This window comes from Simochromis diagramma, unplaced genomic scaffold, assembly GCF_900408965.1.
Source record: "Simochromis diagramma unplaced genomic scaffold, fSimDia1.1 OVJJ01000321.1, whole genome shotgun sequence".
NCBI lineage: Eukaryota > Metazoa > Chordata > Actinopteri > Cichliformes > Cichlidae > Simochromis > Simochromis diagramma.
The window spans coordinates 7558690-7579796 of NW_024386772.1; the positions used below are offsets into that span (position 1 = coordinate 7558690).

General features: G+C 41.0%; 1 protein-coding gene across 1 annotated transcript in view; it reads right to left on the reverse strand.

Annotated features, from left to right (window-relative positions):
- Positions 1 to 18933, reverse strand: part of si:ch211-278a6.1 (SRC kinase signaling inhibitor 1) — a 79635-nt gene extending 60702 nt beyond the window's left edge. The window contains exon 1 of the mRNA XM_040046167.1: positions 14985 to 18933. Coding sequence (XP_039902101.1) covers positions 14985 to 15009 — 25 coding nt within the window. The 5' untranslated portion in view covers positions 15010 to 18933. The remainder of the gene's footprint in view (positions 1 to 14984) is intronic.
- Positions 18934 to 21107: the final 2174 nt, after the last annotated feature.

The window sequence follows — 21107 nt, forward strand, 5'->3', positions numbered from 1 at the left end:
ATACTATACGCTTCTTCTGGGCTATATTCTCAGCAGCATATTGTAGCGGGTCAGGGCTGTTCGGGATTCTGTTTGTACAGTTATGTTTTGTTTATGTTGCCATAGTGACGGGTGACGCCCTCTCGCTGCGACGGTGTGTCCTTCCGGGGTCAGAGGGCGCCCTGTGTGTTGTTGTTGTTGTTGTTGCTATGCGGTTGCCGCGCTGAGCAGTTAGTTAGCGCAGTGTTCTTCTGCAGATGTCAATAAACGGCTGTGCTCCCTGGCTAGCTCACGGGAAGCAAGACCAAACGACACCTCCGTCTCCTCGTTGTCTGAGCTCGCCACATTGGTGTCAGAAGTGGGATGATGGTGGCACCCCATGTTCTGACCCGAGTGACTTTTCCCCCGCCGGTGTTCCAGATCTACTGGCGTTTAGATCAACTGGCGTTGGTCGAACAGATGTGTGGCAGTCTTGCGTTTCAGGAGCTGCTACCGACAAACCAGCAAAAAAAACGGCAAATGTGTCAGCTGTGACACTTGTGAGGTTATCTCAAACACACTCCGTCAGTCTTGATGCTGTTGAACAACAAAATGTTTAAAAATGTGGCGAGTTTACCTGGTGATATCCTCATGCGCGACGCGATCGCGAAAACAGCAAACAAGTAACACCACGCCGATGTTGTTCACAGGACAGCAAGAGTAAACGATCGGGAGACTCTTGTCGTCGTTATCGTTCCCCTCGCACGGTTTATTTCTCCGGTTTCAGCGTTTTTGCTTCACAACTAAAGCGAGCAGTTTACTTTGTGCACTAACATGGAGTCTAGTCAACCAGCGCCACCTCTGGCCAAGTGCCACAGCCTACAGCCAGATCAACTGGTGACACACATCTGCAGCACGTTTGAATTCGTGTCATGCACATTTGTACCTTTCAATTGTGTCTGTTTGTGCGTCATGCAAATAAACCATTGAAATGAATGAAATGATATCATGTATTTATTATCAGCCTACATTTGTACAAAATGCCAAATGACATACACATAGTCATAAGAATCACCATCCTGATATCAATACTTTTGCCCATAAGAAAAATGTCATGAACAAATATATGACACACTAATATTTCACCATTGTAACATCACATGTCGTTAGCATAGTCTGCCTGTGTCTCCCCTCTGCAAACGAACATTTCAGAGTTGGTTGTGATATACAGTCTGTATAAGTGTGGTTAATCTAATAAACATTTGTAAGGAGATGGCAGTTACTGTGAATGTACAGCAGTTACACAGTGATTAGTAATAAACAGTCAGACAATGACTCTGACAATCTCATTCAATCTTGCAGATTGAATGCACCTTCTGTGGAAAGTGGTAGGGGAGACCGGGGATAGTTGTAACATTTTTGACATTTCTGTCTGTAAATTGGAGCTCTTTTAAGGTAGTGGATTCAAAATGTAATGCAAAGTATTTACATGTCTCTGCTATTAAATAGTGCAGCTATTTTCTCTGCAGCACAATTACCTATTTCATGGTATGGCCTCAAACACAAAGAGTGAAATGTTACAATTAACCCCATAGTCTGGGTTAGTTGTAACATATCCTGGGGTAAAATGTAACACAATGAAATAAGGGTACTAACAAAATATTAACATGTAATCTTTGTTTATTCAACACATGAATGCACTTACATCCATTTATGTAGCTGTGTGTGTGTGTGACAGAATGCAGAAATCTAACTTTTGAACATATTCCAACCCCCCCAAAAAAGACAAATTATGGAATTTTCTGCAACTGAATATTTCATTAATTTTGGTTGGTCTTCCTTGAGTTTGGTCTCATTGGCTCAATGGGCATTATAACCTACAACTCTTGCACCAATTTTGAACATAACAATGAAGCTGAAAAAATGTAGTTGTTCACCAGCATCGTAATTCCATTACTTTTTATCATGGCTTACCTTGGTGTGGTTTGCAAAGTGCTTCAGAAAGATGAGGAAATCTTTCTTGCACCCATCCTGATTTATTTCCACTACCAATACTTCCTACTGGTCCATCTCTGACACAGTGGTCTGCATAATGTATGTGTGGGAACACAAACAGTGGAGGAATTGTGTTGCCAATGGCATTAACCGCATATACAAATGCGACCAGTGAACCTCTCTCTGCTGATGTCGTTGCCCCAACTTGTTTAATATAAGTTAAAGTAATAGTGTGGTAAGTTGTAACATCTGCATTATTGTTACAACTAACCCAGACTGTTGCTGTTACAACTGACCCAGACTCCTATAGCCATGAACTAGCTAACATTACAGCCAACAGCTAAAACACTAGCTCTAAAGACCTACACAGAATATATCCCCATAGACATACAAATAACATAATTTAAGTTTGACGAGTTTAACTGCAAAGCAGATAATGCTATTACAAATTGAAATAAAGTAGAAAAACATACTTTTTGGCATACAAATTACTTTTTTTCGTGTTAAATTGTCTGTGTTTGACAAAATGTGCTGATTTTTCACATGTGATAGCAGAACTGAATTGGGCATGCACAGGATGAGTCACATCATTTGAAACTTAGCTCTGATTGGAGAAATTGGAAGTGTTACAACTGACCCACGTTACAACTATCTCCGGTCTCCCCTACCACACGGTGTGTGTGGACTTGCCCTGTGCAGAAGGCGACTACAAATGTTGTGGGTGCTAAATAAACAGAAAAAATTGATCCCTGTTGTCTTTGTTTTCAGTGTTGACAATCCACATGGCTGGCATTGCATCTTTCAACATGTTTGTGGGTAGATTTGGATGTACCCGGGGTAAGTGCAGCCACTCAGCCTCTACTCACTGTGATCATAGCAGCAGGTGCAGATGTGTCACAAGTTAATCTAGTAGTAGGCTATGGTAGTAGTGGACTGACCTCCATTTGAAACTGCTCCAGCTGCTGTGTGATAGTGGATCTGCTACAAATTGAAGATCATATGGAAGTTTTGGAAATTAACCCTTGTATTATGTTGAAGAACAAAAAAATGACATTGATTTTGTTGCGGGTCATTTAGATCCGTACTGTGTAAATCCACTCAGAATTGTTCAAAAACTGCAATGAAACAATAGCAACTTTATTTCCCATCAGATAAACATGTAGAACACAGACATACAACAGTTAGACTTTCCATAACTATTTTAGGAACAATTTGGTTTTTCGTTCTTACAAACACATTTCTTTTGAACTTGCCCAACGTTCTCAGTTTTTCAATGCTCAACATTTTCAATTTTGTCCACATGATGGAGGGAATGTAACTGTGTGCTTTCTGCAGATGTACTTCTTGCATTTCTCACAAAACGTGCTTGTTTTAAAACAGGAACCTTCCTAACTAAGATTTAAAACAAAAGATTTCTACGTCTCCTCCAGTCTCACAAACAGATGACAAACCAAGCGACACACCTGAGTCACTGACTTTATATATAACTACCAACTCTCCAGCCATGTTGATGAATTGCCTATATTGGCTGGAAATATTAATTTCCAGGGAAAGGACACAGGCAGACGATGCTTACAGGATGTGATGTGACAACACCAATGAAATATTGATGTGTCATATTTGTCCAAGGTGTATTTCCTTGTTATGGGAAAAGAGAATATTAAAATCATGATGACCAATTGGAGTGGTGATTTCTATGACTTTGTGTATATAATTTGGAATTTTGTACAAATGTAGGCTGATAATAAATACATGATATCATTTCATTCATTTCAAAGGTTTATTTGCACGACGCACAAACAGACACAATTGAAAGGTACAAATGTGTTGTGCAAGAAACGAAATCAAACGTGCTGCAGATGTGTGTCACAGGTTGATCTGGCTGTAGGCTGTGGCACTTGGCCAGAGGTGGCGCTGGTTGACTCGAGTCCATGTTAGTGCACAAAGTAAACTGCTCGCTTTAGTTGTGAAGCAAAAACGCTGAAACCGGGGAAATAAAACGTGCGAGGGGAACGATAACGACGACAAGAGTCTCCCGATCGTTTACTCTTGCTGTCCTGTGAACAACATCGGCGTGGTGTTACTTGTTTGCTGTTTTCGCGATCGCGTCGCGAATGAGGATATCACCAGGTAAACTCGCCACATTTTAAACATTTTGTTGTTCAACAGCATCAAGACTGACGGAGTGTGTTTGAGATAACCTCACAAGTGTCACAGATGACACATTTGCCGTTTTTTTGCTGGTTTGTTGGTAGCAGCTCCTGAAACGCAAGGCTGCCACACATCTGTTCGACCAACGCCAGTTGATCTAAACGCCAGTAGATCTGGGACACCGGTCGTGACCGGCCGGTGCGCCAGAAGAAGGCACCTGGACATTTGCAGGACTTTGTGTGGGGTAATGGGGTCGTCGGGGACGACTGACCCCTTAGGTGGGGGCTATGTAGCGGGTCAGGGCTGTTCGGGGTTCTGTTTGTACAGTTATGTTTTGTTTATGTTGCCATAGTGACGGGTGACGCCTTCTCGCTGCGACGGTGTGTCCTTCCGGGGTCAGAGGGTGCTCTGTGTGTTGTTGTTGCTATGCGGTTGCCGCGCTGAGCAGTTAGTTAGCGCAGTGTTCTTCTGCAGATGTCAATAAACGGCTGTGCTCCCTGGCTAGCTCACGGGAAGCAAGACCAAACGATACCTCCGTCTCCTCCTTGTCTGAGCTCGCCACAATATTAAACATATCAGGTCCCCATAAGGAGAATCATGTGCTAACGGCTGTCTAAATGACTCGGGTAAAGTTTGTAGCATGCATGCTTGTTGTTTTTGTCTGCTTCCACTTGTCTTTGCACTAGGATGATGTCTGCATAAATGTGCAGTCATATTCGTTGTGTTCCCACTAGTGCTGTCAGCGTTAATCTCGTTGAAATGACGTTAACGCCACAACACGGCAAATCTCCGTTAACGAGCTACCCCTGCGTGGGGCTAGACGGCCAACACGTTAACGAGCTAACTGCGCTAACACACTAGTTCCCACCCATGTAATTGAGCATTGCGTGGCACATCCAACATACTGTTTTACTTTAGTCCATGATGCGCTTACCTTCAGGGTCATACGTCACATGAAAACCAAAATAATTCCAAACGCCAGATCTGAATGAGGGTGGGGGAGGTTCAATTTGCCATGTTACAAGGAGAGCTTAACTTCTGTCTCGCTAGCTTGCCCTGCGCTCTTCCTTCTGACGATGCTGTCTGTGTTGAACGCTCAGTGGATCTGCGCTAGACAGTGCAGCCTAGGCGGAGTAGTCGAACGCAGATTCACTGAGCGCTCAACACAGACAGCATCGTCAGAAGGAAAGTTGATAAAATAAATTACAAATTTTGTATTGTTCGATACATATGCGTACCGAACCGAAAGCACTGTATCGAACGGTTCAATATCGATAAGAGTATCGTTGCACCCCTAGTATTTACCTATTTACTTAATTAGGCTCTGCCAGATTATACTTGTGTTTCTGGCGTTCCCAAACATCTGTGTTGCCGACAAGGAAATTATGGAGTGCCCTCTGGTGGACAATTTATTTAATATCAGCAATAATAACATGGTTGAAGGGTTTCTCCCATCTGTCTTTTACCCTTTTAAATGTCATTTATCAGGATTGCAAATGCAGATACTGATAGATAAGCACATAGCCAATATTGGTTATAATGTCTAAAATCAATTGGACATTAGTAGACAGCTGCACTGGCTTTGAGTGGACCAACCAGCACGAACACCAGTAGATGACATGGCACCCCAAATCATCACAGACTGTTGAAAATTCACTCTGGACTTCAAACACCTTGGTTTCTGTGCCTCTCCACTCTTCATCCAGACTCTAGGACCTTGATTTCAAAATGTAATGTAAAATGTACTTTCATCTGAAAAGAGGACTTTGAACAACTGAGCAACAGTCCAGTCCCTTTTCTCCTTAGCACAGTGAAGATGCTTCTGATGTTGTCTCTGATTCAGGAGGGACTTAATACAGAATGCAACAGTTGTAGCACCTTTCCTGAAGACGTCTGCATGCTGGCTCTTGATGCACAGACACCAGCCTCAGTCCACTCCTTGCAAAGGTCTCTCAAGTTCTTAAATCAACATCTGTTGACAAGACTCTCAAGGCTGCAGTAATTTCTGTTGATTATGCACCTTTTCCTACCACACTTTTCATTCTACTAAACTTTCCCTTAATATGCTTCAATACAGCGCTCTGCGAACATCCAGCTTTTTCAGCAATGACCTTCTGTGGCTTACAGTGATTATGGAGCATGTCAATGGTTGTTATCTGGACAACTGTCAAGTCAGCAGTCTTCTCCATGATTACAGCTTTATGAGCTGAACTAGACTGTGAAATACACACTATTTATACTGTAGAATATTTCATTTGAGTAAATTACTATTGAAAGAACGAGATACTGGATTTCCATTTTTCATGAGTATAAGCCAAAATCATCAAAATCACAAGGCTTGTGCAATTCTTGTGTTAAAGGTCTTAAAGCGGTAAAGATGAACCTCAAAAACCAATAAATGATGTCACTTTCTGAGTTTGAGTTTTCTTTCTTTCTTTTTTTTTTTTTATTGTGGTGAATAGCAATTTTAGTTGATGAAACTTAGAAATAGAGCAGTAAAGTTTACTGTGCCCTTCCAGACTAACCTCAGTGTCTCAGCTCACTCCCAAATGGCTTACTGCAGCAAGACGAGGATTAGCCAATGTTGCTGCCACCACTTCAAAACACTTTAACTGCAGCAGTCAAAATCAATCAAACCAAAGGAGAGAAAACATCAAATGTGTTCTGTTGCTTTTTGGTTAGTTTGCTTTTTTTGACTTTAGATAGCTTATTGGGATGTACATTTAACATTCAGTTTCCACTAATTTAAATTTACAGGAAACCTTTTGATTCCATATTATACCATGTAAAAGCTCTGAATGCTACAGTGCTCCCTATAGTATACTTTTAGTCACTTATTGTATTATATCATGGGACTAATAGCTGCAGGGCTTGGTACAGGCATGCCAAAAACACCTACTCCCTAAAACTCAAGAGCACCAAGTAACATTTACTCAAGTTAAATGTCAGTTATGATGAGTCCCAAGGCCAATCTGACTGAATGTTTTTCCTTCAATCTTAAGGCCTCATGCTGCCAATCACACCCACAGAGAAGCTGCCTCTCTGGACACACATAAATAGGCAGGGTATCACAGTTTTAAAACTAAATCAGGCCTCTTTTGGGATCCTAGGTCTTTAAGGGAGAATACAGAAGTATTTAATATTAAAATAAGACATCAAAAATGTCTCTATTTTAGCGATTGTTCCAATCTTTTCTTCCTGCCACCTGCTAGCTGAATGAAGCTTGAATCTGACAATTGTTAAATGTTCTGCCCCACAGCACCAGAGCACTTGGCAGAGCCGCACATGGCTGATCCAGTAAGAACTAGCACTGACTCACAACGAGCTGGGAGACAGAGAAAAAGAGATGGAGATTGACAGAGAGACAATGGTTGCTACAGATAGACGGGAAGAGAACCTAAGTATTGAGGTAGATGAAACTTAGAGAGCAAAAAAAGAAAAATGGGAATATAGAGGCCGGCAGTAAGAGGGCAGTGAAGAGAGGAGTAATTGATGGTTTTCAGGTAAGCGTTGAAAAACAGCTGAAAAGTGAAGAAAGAGAGTGGAGAAGTGGGCTGAAATGAGGTGTGCACCGAACAAGACAGAAAAAAAAGAAACAAAAAAAAAATCAACCGTTAGAGTCGGGGGCCAGAAAGGCAGTGGGGAAAGAGCAGAGAGCAGAATCCAGGTTGTGAAACGTCCAAATCCATTTGTTACCCAGAGACTCATTAGCATTTTTGAGTGAGTGTCTGGTTATAAATAGGATTGGGAGTGTGTGTTTGACAGGAGGGAGTCTACAATTTGACAAGAAGACATTCATCTCACCAGAGAACTCCCAGAAGATGGACAGAGAGACAAACAGACGGATCTCCCACAACAAAGCACAGTATTTCATCAGTCAGCAACTCACATGAAAAGTCTTTCCTACCCAAGCCATACCCTCATCACCCCATCGTATAGTACAACAGTGAGTACAACACTGAAACGAGTGCAAATAAATGAAAACTGCATTTTTATTTTTTATTTATTGTGAAAGTATTAGCAACACTTTATAGTACAACCCATAACTAGGGGTGTAAATCCCCTGTAATTAAATGGAATTTCAGTAGATTTTATTTGATTATATTGATTATATTACATATTACCACAAATATTTAAAGGTAGAACAACTAGAATATGGCAGCAACAAGTCAGGTTTTTACAGGAAACAAAGAAATTACTAAACAGTACATTAATTTAAGCACTACATAACTAAGTAGTTTTTTTAAGTAGTGTGCACTTTTATGATAATCAATAATATTTTCCCATCTTACATCGTAACTACGCTGTACTTTTTGGGGGGGAAGTTGACTGAATGAAGTTATGCAATAATTAAAGTTACTCATGCATTAGTTTTTAAGCATTACTTACTTACTTACCAATGACTTACACAGTCTCCTGTAAAAGCCTGACTTGTTACACCCTATTATAGCGTATCTACCATTAAGTATTTGTGGGTAAAGGGTAAACACAATTGCATTGTAATTTAAAAGAAAATAACAGGTGATTTATGCACTTGGGCATGGGCTATATTATAAAGTGTTACAGATTTGTCGCATTTTACTTTACAAAGTTAGGAAAAAAATCTTTACACCAACCCTAACATTGTATTAAATCTAAGAATCATCCCCATTATCTCCCTTAGAAGGAGGAATACGGCTTAACAGCAGCTGAATTAAGGTATTGATATCATTGGCTCCCTAGTTTCTTCAGACCCATGTTATACCATAGCTGCAAAGACAGAAAAAAGAACTTGGCGTACCTATATGTGGACATCACATTTTGGGTTGTCTACACCAAAATACTACATTTTGCTCTACAAGGGCCTGATATCCACTTACGAGGACATTATACTGCCACTGTTCTATTGAAATTTTAAACAAATATCCTTATATGTGGATCTCATTTTTCTCAGAAACAAAAATTAGGTAAAAAAATAAATTAAAAAAATCTGGTAATTCTTTGTTTTTACATTCATCAGGTGCCAATCAGCCCAAATATCAAAGAGAAATTTAAAATTAATGTTATGGAAGAGTTCGGGTCTCAGGAGGTTAATGTTCAAAAAACACCTGAAATATCTTGCTTCCACCTTACCATCCAGCAAATATCAACTCGGTGAATAACCAATTGAACTTAATGTTATCTGAAGTCAAAATCGATGCACTGACACAAGTTTTTACTTTTAAATGATGGACTGTAGATAAATATTTAAGTGAAGCGCCATCGTTGCTCCTGCAAATACTGCATTTTGCAATCGATTAGTTGACTTCAGTGAAGTGTATTCACAAATTGGTACATCTAAGTAGAGGCTGTCATCTTCAGTTAGTCCTCATAACTCCTACATGTCAATGAATTAGTGTTTGTATACATCACCTGCATATTTCCTTAGCAAAGATGTGGAAGATAAACACATGAAGAGAGCGGGATTGAAAGATTTAGTGCGGGATTTATTGGTCACTGAATTTAACAAATCAGGGGATTTTACCAACTTGTAATCTGATCCAAAACAGAAAGGCTTCACAGTCTCCTGCTCGTATGGTTTTGGCATACACACCAAAAAGACCCTGATTCGTTTGATGCCATAAAGAGCACTTTTGTTTTTGATGTGGCAGGTTTTAACTTCAGTTTTTCAAACACAGAGCCTTCCTCCATTCTCTCTTGCTATCCCTGCTTCTTTTTGGCCATATTTTGTCTTTTTCCTCCAACTTGAGACTGTGGAGCTCTTTATGCTTCGCTAGATGCTTTTGAGATATTTCTAGTTCCATCTTAAAAGCTTGTCAGTCACTCATGGCATGTTCTCCAACTTCTTTGTCTCTTTCGGCCTCGCTCTGCTCTTATATGCACATCTTCCCTACAGTCAAAAAAATGCAACACTGGCTTTAATTATATGAAGAAAGAAAACTAAGCACTCTCATCTCCATCTGACATCTAGTTATATTCTGCTTTTGACCTGCTGTTGCTCTCACCCTGAAGCCATGTGTGTACAAATGTTCCATTTTTTTCTGTCTGTAGATGGCGCCTCTGGCTACAGCACTGCTTTCATGGTCTCCCCCACCCCCCAACACCGAAACCATCTCCTGCCCACGACACAAATAGTTTCAACCTCCAAAAATCTAGTCTTCCTGATTCTCAGCCCAGATCCACCATTGGCATTGCTACACTGTGGCTGGTCAACAGGACATAAAGCTGCGGCAGAGCCCAGGGAATGAATGAAGAAGGCCCAGAGCCATGCTTCAATCATGACCTGGAACCATTAGAAAACAAACTGCTTTCTAAGTCATAAAAAAATAGATTAAAACTGTTTTCACACGTGCAGTGCAATCCTGAATAAGTATAGGATTTATGGAACAGTAGATGGTCAAAAAAAAGACCTTTGTGCAAAGGCCAAAGGTCACTTTGCATATATGCTGACATTCACTGAAGATTTCATCATAAATGTCATCATACTCTCAGAGCTAATAGGATAATAGAAAATTATGATTTCTTTCTTATTGCAACACTTTCAGTGGTCCAGCGCCACAAACTGTGTTTTCTCAAAAAAGGGTCCCAAGGGTCAATATAACAAGTTAACTTAAGAGACAAAAAGCAATGCTGACATATGACCACATGTCAGCATGTTTTTCACAGCTTTGCAGTAAATTTTGATCGGATGTGATGGAAAGAAATAATCTATGTGATAACTTTTGGGTGTTTTTATTTTTAATGGATATTAAAAATTCATGTCATAGGGTCATTTTGTCTCCTAGCTGGAGCCAAGCAATCCACCAGTATCTCAGGTCTGAAAATGGTTAAAAATGTACATCCATCATATTTTTGTGACCACTGGTGGTGGTATAGCATTTAAGATGCAGCTAACGGGATGCTCACGGGCTTGAAAAACTAATGGGGTCTTCCTCTGCCGATGCTGTACCTTTCTGCAAACTTTCTAACGTTCCTGCTGGCAGACAAACAGAGAGAGATGGCAATTTTTCTTTGTGGAGTAAATGAAAAATAATCTTGTTTGACAAATACTGGATTTATAAATGAGTACAAACGCAATATCTTTAAGAAGGTTATTTTTGGTTACATTTACATGTTACTTCAGATTAACTGGTCTAGAAGTACAGGGTGGGCCATTTATATGGATACACCGTGATAACATGGGAATGGTTGGTGATATTAAAGTCCTGTTTGCGGCACATTAGTATATGTGAGGGGGCAAACTCCTCAAGATGGGTGGTGACCATGGTGGCCATTTAGAAGTCGGCCATCTTGGATACAACTTTTGTTTTTTCAATAGGAAGAGGGCCATGTGACACATCAAACTTATTGGTAATGTCACAAGAAAAACAATGGTGTGCTTGGTTTCAACGTAACTTTATTCTTTCAGGAGTTATTTACAAGTTTCTGACCACTCCTAAAATGTGTTCAATGTGCTGCCCATTGTGTTGGATTGTTAATTATGTAATGTAGTCAGAGTATGTTGTTGTTACTTTGAGAACATTTAGGGATTAGTGTGATTTGCTATCATTTCAAGGATGAAAGTCCTTCCTAGTTTTCATTATGCAGACTATCATATTAGGATTAACAATTAATCTAGATTGTCATAATTCCCTGTTAAAGAGAGGCTGGTCTGGCTTTGAAGTGTCTCATATACAAGGCAGTAAGATTTAGACATTTGTCCTTGTATGTGCTATAATTGTGTTATAATGCTTAACAGCTTATAGCGAAAATCCTTGATTGTATGGGTTCATGGACACGAGGTTTTCCCAAATAGAAAAAGATAGAAATGTAGATGTTTCAACTCACTCTTAGTTTCTTTTTGGCCATAAGCAAACACACCAAATAACTAAAATTGCCCTGTGACCAACCGTAACTCCACACTTCACTGTAGGTTTGTGATGTTACATCATAATTTAGCCATGACAATGGTCTTTATGTGATTTTGCAGTGTGACAACTAATGCCTAGAAATTCTTGCATTATCATGCATATGTTTCCAAGTGTGGAAAGAGGAGGTTAAACGCTTTTATATTTCAGAAAATCTGCCATTGCTGATATTCTAAATATAACCTGGACACTTGTGGTGAGAACACATCTCCACAGAGAGCTGCTGCCAGAGGTCGACTGTTCATGTCGTGTCAATGTGACTGAAAAGGAGGAAGAAAATGTATCAAAAAGAAATATCACTTTGAGGGTAAGATGGGGCTCTCAGAAATGCTGCCGCAGCCCTTCATCATCTCCTTTCTCCTGTCTCTTCACAAACAATTTTACCCTTACATCTCTCTCCTTTTTTCCATGGTAGTGACAAACAGTGCGCTTCCAGAGTTTCAAGTGCTGTTTCAACTGTGCCTGGAGAATAAAGGCAAAGCAAAGCTGCATTTTTTAAAGTGAATCCTAACTAACAGGAGCAATAACTCGGTGTAGTGAAATACTAGTTGTAAAAAACAAAACAAAGGAAAAAAAACTGTCAAAATGCATCGAATGATTAACTGTCAATGCCCTTCATCAAGGACAATTTTTGCCGGTCTCTGGTGCTGCAATGTGAGGATTTGCTGCTTTCCACCACTAAAACCCCCACAAACACTTTGTTAAGCAATTTTCTGTCATCAAAGAGCATCATATCTTGCTCCTCAGAGAGTCCACAATACAAGACAAATGCATGAAAAAGATTTAGAAAAGACTTGTGCTGTAATCAATATTCACACAGGTTAACACCCTATAAATGGGAACTCTGTCTCACAGTCTGTCTTTTGGAAAGAGATCAGGTTGATTCTAAAACAAATTCCACTGTAGCCAAAAAGCTGATTCGACAAGGTTTGTAACCAGAGAGTATATTTAACCAGAGAGTATATAAAAATGAACAAACATTAATCAACCCGGCTTTTTAAAATGCAGAAACACTGTAAGGAAAATAACTCAGAGAACAAGTGTTACATAGTGTATAATAGAAAATAAACCAGAATGACATTTTGTTGTAAACCATACAATTTACAAGAAACAGTACCATTGTGATATTTTTGAAATTACAAAAAAGTGCAAGGTACTGTATTACTTGTTTTTTTTTTTAAACATTTCGGATTATCATGTGTCGAATGTCAGGACAAGTTGTCATTTGATTTACGATGAGTATTAATAGCACATAACAGATTAAATAAAACATTTTAAAATGCCAAACAAGCTTACTCTTTCCCTCCTCACACACACACACACACCTACATACTATCTATGATCCTTCACATAACATAGATCTTCCACACAGAAATCCCAGCACACACAAATGTCAGCTGCCCACTTTTAATCTCCCACCGCCTATTGTCTAGCTGTCTCGAATCCTTTAAACTCATTTTATGAAGACGACAGACTGTAGGCGTTTTTAGAAGACGTAGAAGAAGGAAGTCGCTTATTCAGGAAGAGTTTGCTGCGTTTTAATCTCTGCAAAGATGTGTGTATGTGTTTGTGTACTAGACGGTTTGACTCTGTGAACCCTGCATCCTTCTGGCATTGATCCTAAATGCACGCATAAGCACGCGTACAGACACACATTAACTCGCTATTAAGTGATGAGATTGAACTAAGGGCATGATGAATAAATAATGGTTTAAACTCTTGGGGTTCAGCTGACTAATTAACAGGGAGAAGGAGCCTTCTCGTAAAGCAACAATAAAAAAAAAGGGAAACAGAAGGCCATCTTGTAAATTGGGGATTACTGACCAGGTTGCATACACACCAGTACACGCACACCTGAAAGATATACACACTGCAAACATATCCCAATTTGTGCTATAGTGTGCTGTCAGGAAGAGACAAAAAAGGGAGGAGAGGAGCTGGCCTCTATTGACTAAAACCCAGTGGGCTAATGAGAACTCCAATACACAAAAACACACACAGACCCCACACCCTCATTACTGTCATATCCCTGCTTTGGAGGGCGAAGGTGCCATGTTAGCATCTCACCACAATCCTCTTCAGCTGAAGTCGTCATCAAGGAATATCTAAAGAGAAGTTGTAGTTGCTTCACAGTATCATTGATGCTCTCACCCGACAAATTCTCGCACATGCTGTCACTAAGGTCATTAGAGTGGTATAATTGTGAAGAATAACTGGTCTTGCTGGCCCAGCTGTCCCGCTGCATCATCCAACTAGTTTTCCCTGGATCATATTAGTACTAAATATGTGCAGACAGCAGAGGGACAGAGAAAGGAATATGAGAAAAATGAAAATGAAAAGGGAGTGGCAACACTGACTGAGGGCTTTTATTTTGGCAAGCTGACATCTCCTTGGAAACAGACAAGTTCACTATTTAAGGGATTGTAGGAGCCCTCGTAGAGTCAGTAAATACAAATCAGCATCAACAGCAGCAAAAGAAAAGTTTTTGCAAAAAAACCACAAATATAAACCAGCATGGCAGCAGAAGACGCAAGAATAGAAATCAAATGAACTACAACTGACTGGCTACAAATGACTTAAAAACTCCCAAAGGGCACATGGGACGCAAAAGCAGAGTTTATGAAGAAGCTTCTCATGAATGAGGCAGCAGTGGCAGCAACAGCAGCAAGTCCTAAAGGAGCAACCAAGCTCAACAGCCTTTGAACATACAGGAGGCAAGCAAAGGCAGACAGCAGAGCTACGTGACTCTCATGACAACCAACCACAATCAAACAGATGCACAAACACACTGTCAAACACATCCACAAAGTCCCTCAGTGCTGCAAGTTATCAAGATTAAAAGCCACAAGCATCCAAGCAAATCCAACAATGCTCAAAGAAAACTCTGAAAAGAAAGACGGAAGAAAGGAAGGAGATGGACAATAGACAAAAACGAGCAGAGACCAGGACACACAAACGGAGGAGAGGAGTGAGGGGACCACTCCGACTGCCCACCTGAGGGTTTCCCAGCATTCTCCATCCGTGCTCCTTTTAGCTCTCTATCCCTGACTCTCTGTTTTCTTCTAGGTCACTCCATCCCTCCATCCATCTCCTCATTCATCCCCTGCTGCTGCCACCTTACTGGGACACTGGCTTGGGCGGACATTTGCGTACAAAAAAAAAAAAAATTCAAAGCGAGGGAAGGCGGGGAGGGACGAGAGGATTGTGAAAGAGTTGGGAGAGAGTAGGAGTATTGGAAGAAATGCAGCGAGTGAGAAAGACACACACAAAGAAAGCAAGAGGGCGAGAGAGAGAAAAGTGAGGCTGCCAGTTCCAAACATTGTCTCTTTTCTCTCTGTCTGATTGTGTGTCCCTAGCTGTCTGTCTTATTTGCTGCTCTCTCTCGCTCTCTCTCTCTTCATCTTCCACATTATGTCCATCTGAGTGGCCGTGCCAGGGTAGGAGGAGAAAACATGACTCGCCCTGGCCCTAAAACACCTTGAAGACAGGCCACCGACTGCAGACCTGTGTGCACTGGTTGTGCGCTTCAGGCCATAGATTGAGCAAGGGTATGTGTGCAAGTGTGTGTATGACTGTACTGTCAGCCAGCCAGAGCCCCAGATTACCGACGCTCCACTGGCACGTCCCACTTCATCCTTCTCTTCTTGTCACCCCGGCAACACCTCCGCTCCCCACCTGCTTCCCCCGTCCTCAACTCCTCATCTTCCCCTCCTCCTCCTCTTCACCTCCATCTGCCTCCACTTTTTCCTCCCTTTTTTTTTTCCTTTGCATAAACTGAGGGAGAGTGTATATATTTATTTTCCTCCATCTCGCAAATCCTTACCAGCAGAGCCCACAGGAGAAAAAAAGATCGTCAATCTTTGCATCTTTATGTGCTCTGATAAAAAGAGACCCATCAGAGTGGTGTATATATATATATGTACACACACACACAGATACACACAGTCCCCACGGTGCATCCTTGCTCAGATAAAGATAGCCAATCACAGTTGGGGGAGGCGAGAGGTGTGGTAATTAACAACACTGGGCCTGGGATTAGCTCAACAGCTCTCAAGAATCATACAGAGCAACAATCAATCAAAATCTTAGATGAATGAAAGCAAAGCCGTTGCTTTCTTCCCCTGTGAAACAGCAATAATGTTTGATTAACATGTTAGATTTAGTCAAGATCAGCACCTGAGAGACCTTCATAAAAAGCAAGAAAAGGTCAAGGCAGCCCTCAGGATGAAGATCGCCCTCGAAAAGCAATGCAAGTAGCGAACCTGTGCAATGACATAGAAGCTGCTTTTTTTCTTTTGAGTGCATCTGAGTCTTTTGTTAGGGTTACTGTCTTCCATGATGTACGATACGATTACTTCATGTCCCCCATAGGATAAAATCATACCGGATCTGACAGCTGCTGCATCAAAATAATGTGCAGCAACAGACTGTCGCCATAGCGCCTGCACGACAGCGCAGTGTTGTCATCGAAAAATGACAGCTGAAATTAAAATAACATAGTCGTCAGTTTTAATATCATTTTAGCATATTATTTAATATATATTTAAAATAAAGCTTATCATTGCGAAATCATATAAAAAATACTCATGTTTGACATGTAAGTACAAATGTATAAATAAAAATTAACGTATGTTATGTTTAGACTGTCAAATGACAAAGATCCAACAAAATGTTAATACAAATGCGTAAGGCTTAATCTGAACATTTTTAGAAATCTTTTTGTTTCCTTTAAATTCTGTATTCTGTAATGGACTGACTCCAAAACATTGTAACTTTTATAAATCACCCATAGAACTAACCACATCTTTGGGGCTTCCAATCATGCGCTGTTTTCCCCCCCCCACGTAGTAACTCTGGCTCTTTGTGTTTCAAAACCAGATGTAACGAGCGATGAGCGATATCTGACAGAGAAATGGAGAGACACTGCACATCTTCATAGGTTATCCACTTGTCAATCACGAATTAGAAAGTGTGTGCCTTTTCTCTTGTTTTGCATGTATTCCATGACTTAACTTTTTAAACCTGAAAGCTACACACATTTTTATCGAGCCATCTTTTGCAGTAAAAAAAAAGCACCCCCGAAATGATTATGCAAATCTCGCTAAAGTAAGTTGCCACACTTCAGGCTTTAAGTTTTTTAAAGCACATGAAGTGGTCCTCTGTGCTAACCACATTGGCATATCTCCACACTTTTCAATTAAGTGTTTGGGATGGTTAGACAAAGGGCAACCCCCCATTATCACTGTACTGAACACCCACAGATAATTTACCCTGTGCAGCGGGACACCTGCTGAGCGATGCAAGGTTAACAATGGCCACATAGGGATTGACAACTGCTGAACACGCAGCTTTGCTCCCTGGAGTTCACAGACTAAAACACTTGCACACACATTAAAGTATTCACTGCATTTCCATTGTGCATGTGTATGCATTGTATGGGACATGAGTACTAGCGTTCAAGCTCTGTGTTTTTGCCAATGTTGATAAGTGACAGGAAAGAAAAGTGTGTTGTTAACCTAACGCAGAGAGCTAATGCCTTGCAAGGACAAGTAAACAACAAGCAACAAAAAAGCGTATCCTCTACCTTTGAAAAACAACCCTCTATCCACCAAGCAATTTAGCACCAACAAATACATACAGATGAGATATTAATGGCTTACTGCGTCCTCTTTGACCTTTTAATTATTCTGATTTGTGTACAGAGCAAGCGTGCCGTAATTGCATTAGCATCTCTGCAGGTTTACTTAATGTTCCAGTAGAGTGGGAATTGTGATTCAGCAAGCAGATAGGATAACACTCCCTTCTTTTCGTGTACACTAAATGATCTGTGTGTGTGCATGCTCGTGTGACTGCGGTAAATCATCTGAGATTTATTAGCTCAGTTACCACTAGTCAAACCCTCTGACGTGCAATTATGCTCTATCAGCAAATAAATGATTTGGCCATTACAGACCATAATTGGTTATGGAACAAAGGGCCCAATATATTGTCCGTCTCTTTTCCTGATGCTTAACATCTTGTCCTACTTTTTTCCACTTGTATTACCGGAAAACTCTACTTGCCCCCTGTCTGCCCCCCTCTTCCTATTCCCTATTTCCTCTTCTCCTTCCTCTGAGCATTTCCCTAGAGAGGACCCTGGCTCCTTACTTTCTCTTTATCTTCTGGCAAGGCATCTGGAAACCAGCTCTGTCTCCACCTCTCTCGATCACATTCAATCATCCTGATGCTTATTCAGTTCTCTGCCCTATCCACCAACCCTCTTCCTCCCCATCTCCCACCTCCTGTCCCACCCACCCTCCTCTTGGCTTGTCACCAAAGGATTGCTTATAACAATCCTGCATCCTTGTCTTTCTGTCATCTCTCTCCAATTGTTTCCTTCCTCACCATCTTGCCTGTACATGATTCCTTTTCCTTTTAAATTTCCCCTCTGTCTTAACAAGCTTCTGTTCTAGACTTTGCTGCATCCTTCGTGATATCTGAGTCTACTGCTGAAACTTTTGCAAGCTCTCCTCTGAAGCTGTACTTCCATCATACATTTTATAGTCAAGTTTGAAGGTGGTAGTCTTCGGGTTCTCACTTTAGTTAAAGCTAAACCATACACACTTTTAATCACTTACGGGCTCAGCTTCTGCACCCAAAGATGAACGAATCCCATCCTTTTAAATGCTTTTATGTTTAAATGATTTGATGCAGAGAAAGTTCACTGATGCTTTCCTTATAAAATTGTTTATGTACTACCAGAAAAATCCTAATTTCAATGTAGTCAGAAAATGATGACATAACCCATGGGCCACTAACTTTTACAGTTCATGAAAACATCTGCTCAGAGTCTGTATGACATTATGAGCATTGTTACATGCTTACTATCTACCTCACAAGTTAACTGCCTTAACTTACCTATGTCCTTGGCTAAGAGGACGTGCTTCCAGCCTATTGCACTGCACACACCTACAGTGGGGCAAAAAAGTATTTAGTCAGCCACCGATTGTGCAAGTTCCCCCACTTAAAATGATGACAGAGGTCAGTAATTTGCACCAGAGGTACACTTCAACTGTGAGAGACAGAATGTGAAAAAAAAATCCATGAATTCACATGGTAGGATTTGTAAAGAATTTATTCGTAAATTAGGGTGGAAAATAAGTATTTGGTCACCTCAAACATGGAAAATCTCTGGCTCTCACAGACCTGTAACGTCTTCTGTAAGAAGCTTTTCTGTCCCCCACTCGTTACCTGTATGAATGGCACCTGTTTGAACTCATCATCTGTATAAAAGACACCTGTCCACAGCCTCAAACAGTCAGACTCCAAACTCCGCCATGGCCAAGACCAAAGAGCTTTCGAAGGACACCAGGAAAAGTATTGTAGACCTGCACCAGACTGGGAAGAGTGAATCTACAATAGGCAAGCAGCTTGGTGTGAAAAAATCAACTGTGGGAGCAATCATCAGAAAATGGAAGACATACAAGACCACTGATAATCTCCCTCGATCTGGGGCTCCACGCAAGATCTCATCCCGTGGGGTCAAAATGATCATGAGAACGGTGAGCAAAGATCCCAGAACCACACGGGGGGACCTGGTGAATGACCTGCAGAGAGCTGGGACCAAAGTAACAAAGGTCACCATCAGTAACACACTACAACGGCAGGGAATCAAATCCCGCAGTGCCAGACGTGTTCCGCTGCTGAAGCCAGTGCATGTCCAGGCCCGTCTGAAGTTTGCCAGAGAGCACATGGATGATACAGCAGAGGATTGGGAGAATGTCATGTGGTCAGATGAAACCAAAGTAGAACTTTTTGGTATAAACTCAACTCGTCGTGTTTGGAGGAAGAAGAATACTGAGTTGCATCCCAAGAACACCATACCTACTGTGAAGCATGGGGGTGGAAACATCATGCTATGGGGCTGTTTTTCTGCCAAGGGGACAGGACGACTGATCCGTGTTAAGGACAGAATGAATGGGGCCATGTATCGTGAGATTTTGAGCCAAAACCTCCTTCCATCAGTGAGAACTTTGAAGATGAAACGAGGCTGGGTCTTCCAACATGACAATGATCCAAAACACACCGCCCGGGCAACAAAGGAGTGGCTCCATAAGAAGCATTTGAAAGTCCTGGAGTGGCCTAGCCAGTCTCCAGACCTCAACCCCATAGAAAATCTGTGGCGGGAGTTGAAAGACCGTGTTGCTCGGCGACAGCCCCAAAACATCACTGCTCTCGAGAAGATCTGCATGGAGGAATGGGCCAAAATACCAGCTACTGTGTGTGCAAACCTGGTAAAGACCTATAGTAAACGTTTGACCTCTGTTATTGCCAACAAAGGTTATGTTACGAAGTATTGAGTTGTATTTTTGTTATTGACCAAATACTTATTTTCCACCCTGATTTACGAATAAATTCTTTACAAATCCTACCATGTGGATTCATGGATTTTTTTTTCACATTCTGTCTCTCACAGTTGAAGTGTACCTCTGGTGCAAATTACTGACCTCTGTCATCATTTTAGGTGGGGGAACTTGCACAATCGGTGGCTGACTAAATACTTTTTTGCCCCACTGTATAACACAGAACAGCATGCCTAACTGCAATAGCATCACCATGTTAGACCAGAACACTAAACATATGTTTTGGAAATATACCCAGAAAAAGTATACGGAACACTTTCCCCTTGGTTTCTCAGACCATTATATAAGATTACTGCTGCCAAATACAGGCAAAGACAGAAAACACTCAAGATCCATTCAAAAGTAATTCAGATCTGCAATAACAATTTTGTGAAAACACTTAGAAGCTGTTTTGAGCTCACTGACTAGGAGATATTCTGCCAGAGAAGGGAGCGAGACCTGAACTCAATAACTCCTTCTGCCTGTAAATGTCATTCTGCGGTAACGATGCTATTTCAACTAAACAGGTCAGATCGTATCCTAATAACAACCCCAGAGAGCTGAAAAACAGTGTGAGATCAGAGGGAAAAAATATGCCAATGAACTGAAAAGGCGGCTGAAGCATAAAACAAAGCCAAATTCTGATTTAAAAGTAAAACGGAAGAGAGATTTACCCAAAGACAAGGGATGTGAGGCAGGGCCCTGACACCTGACTTCAGTAACCAAAGCTGTTCGG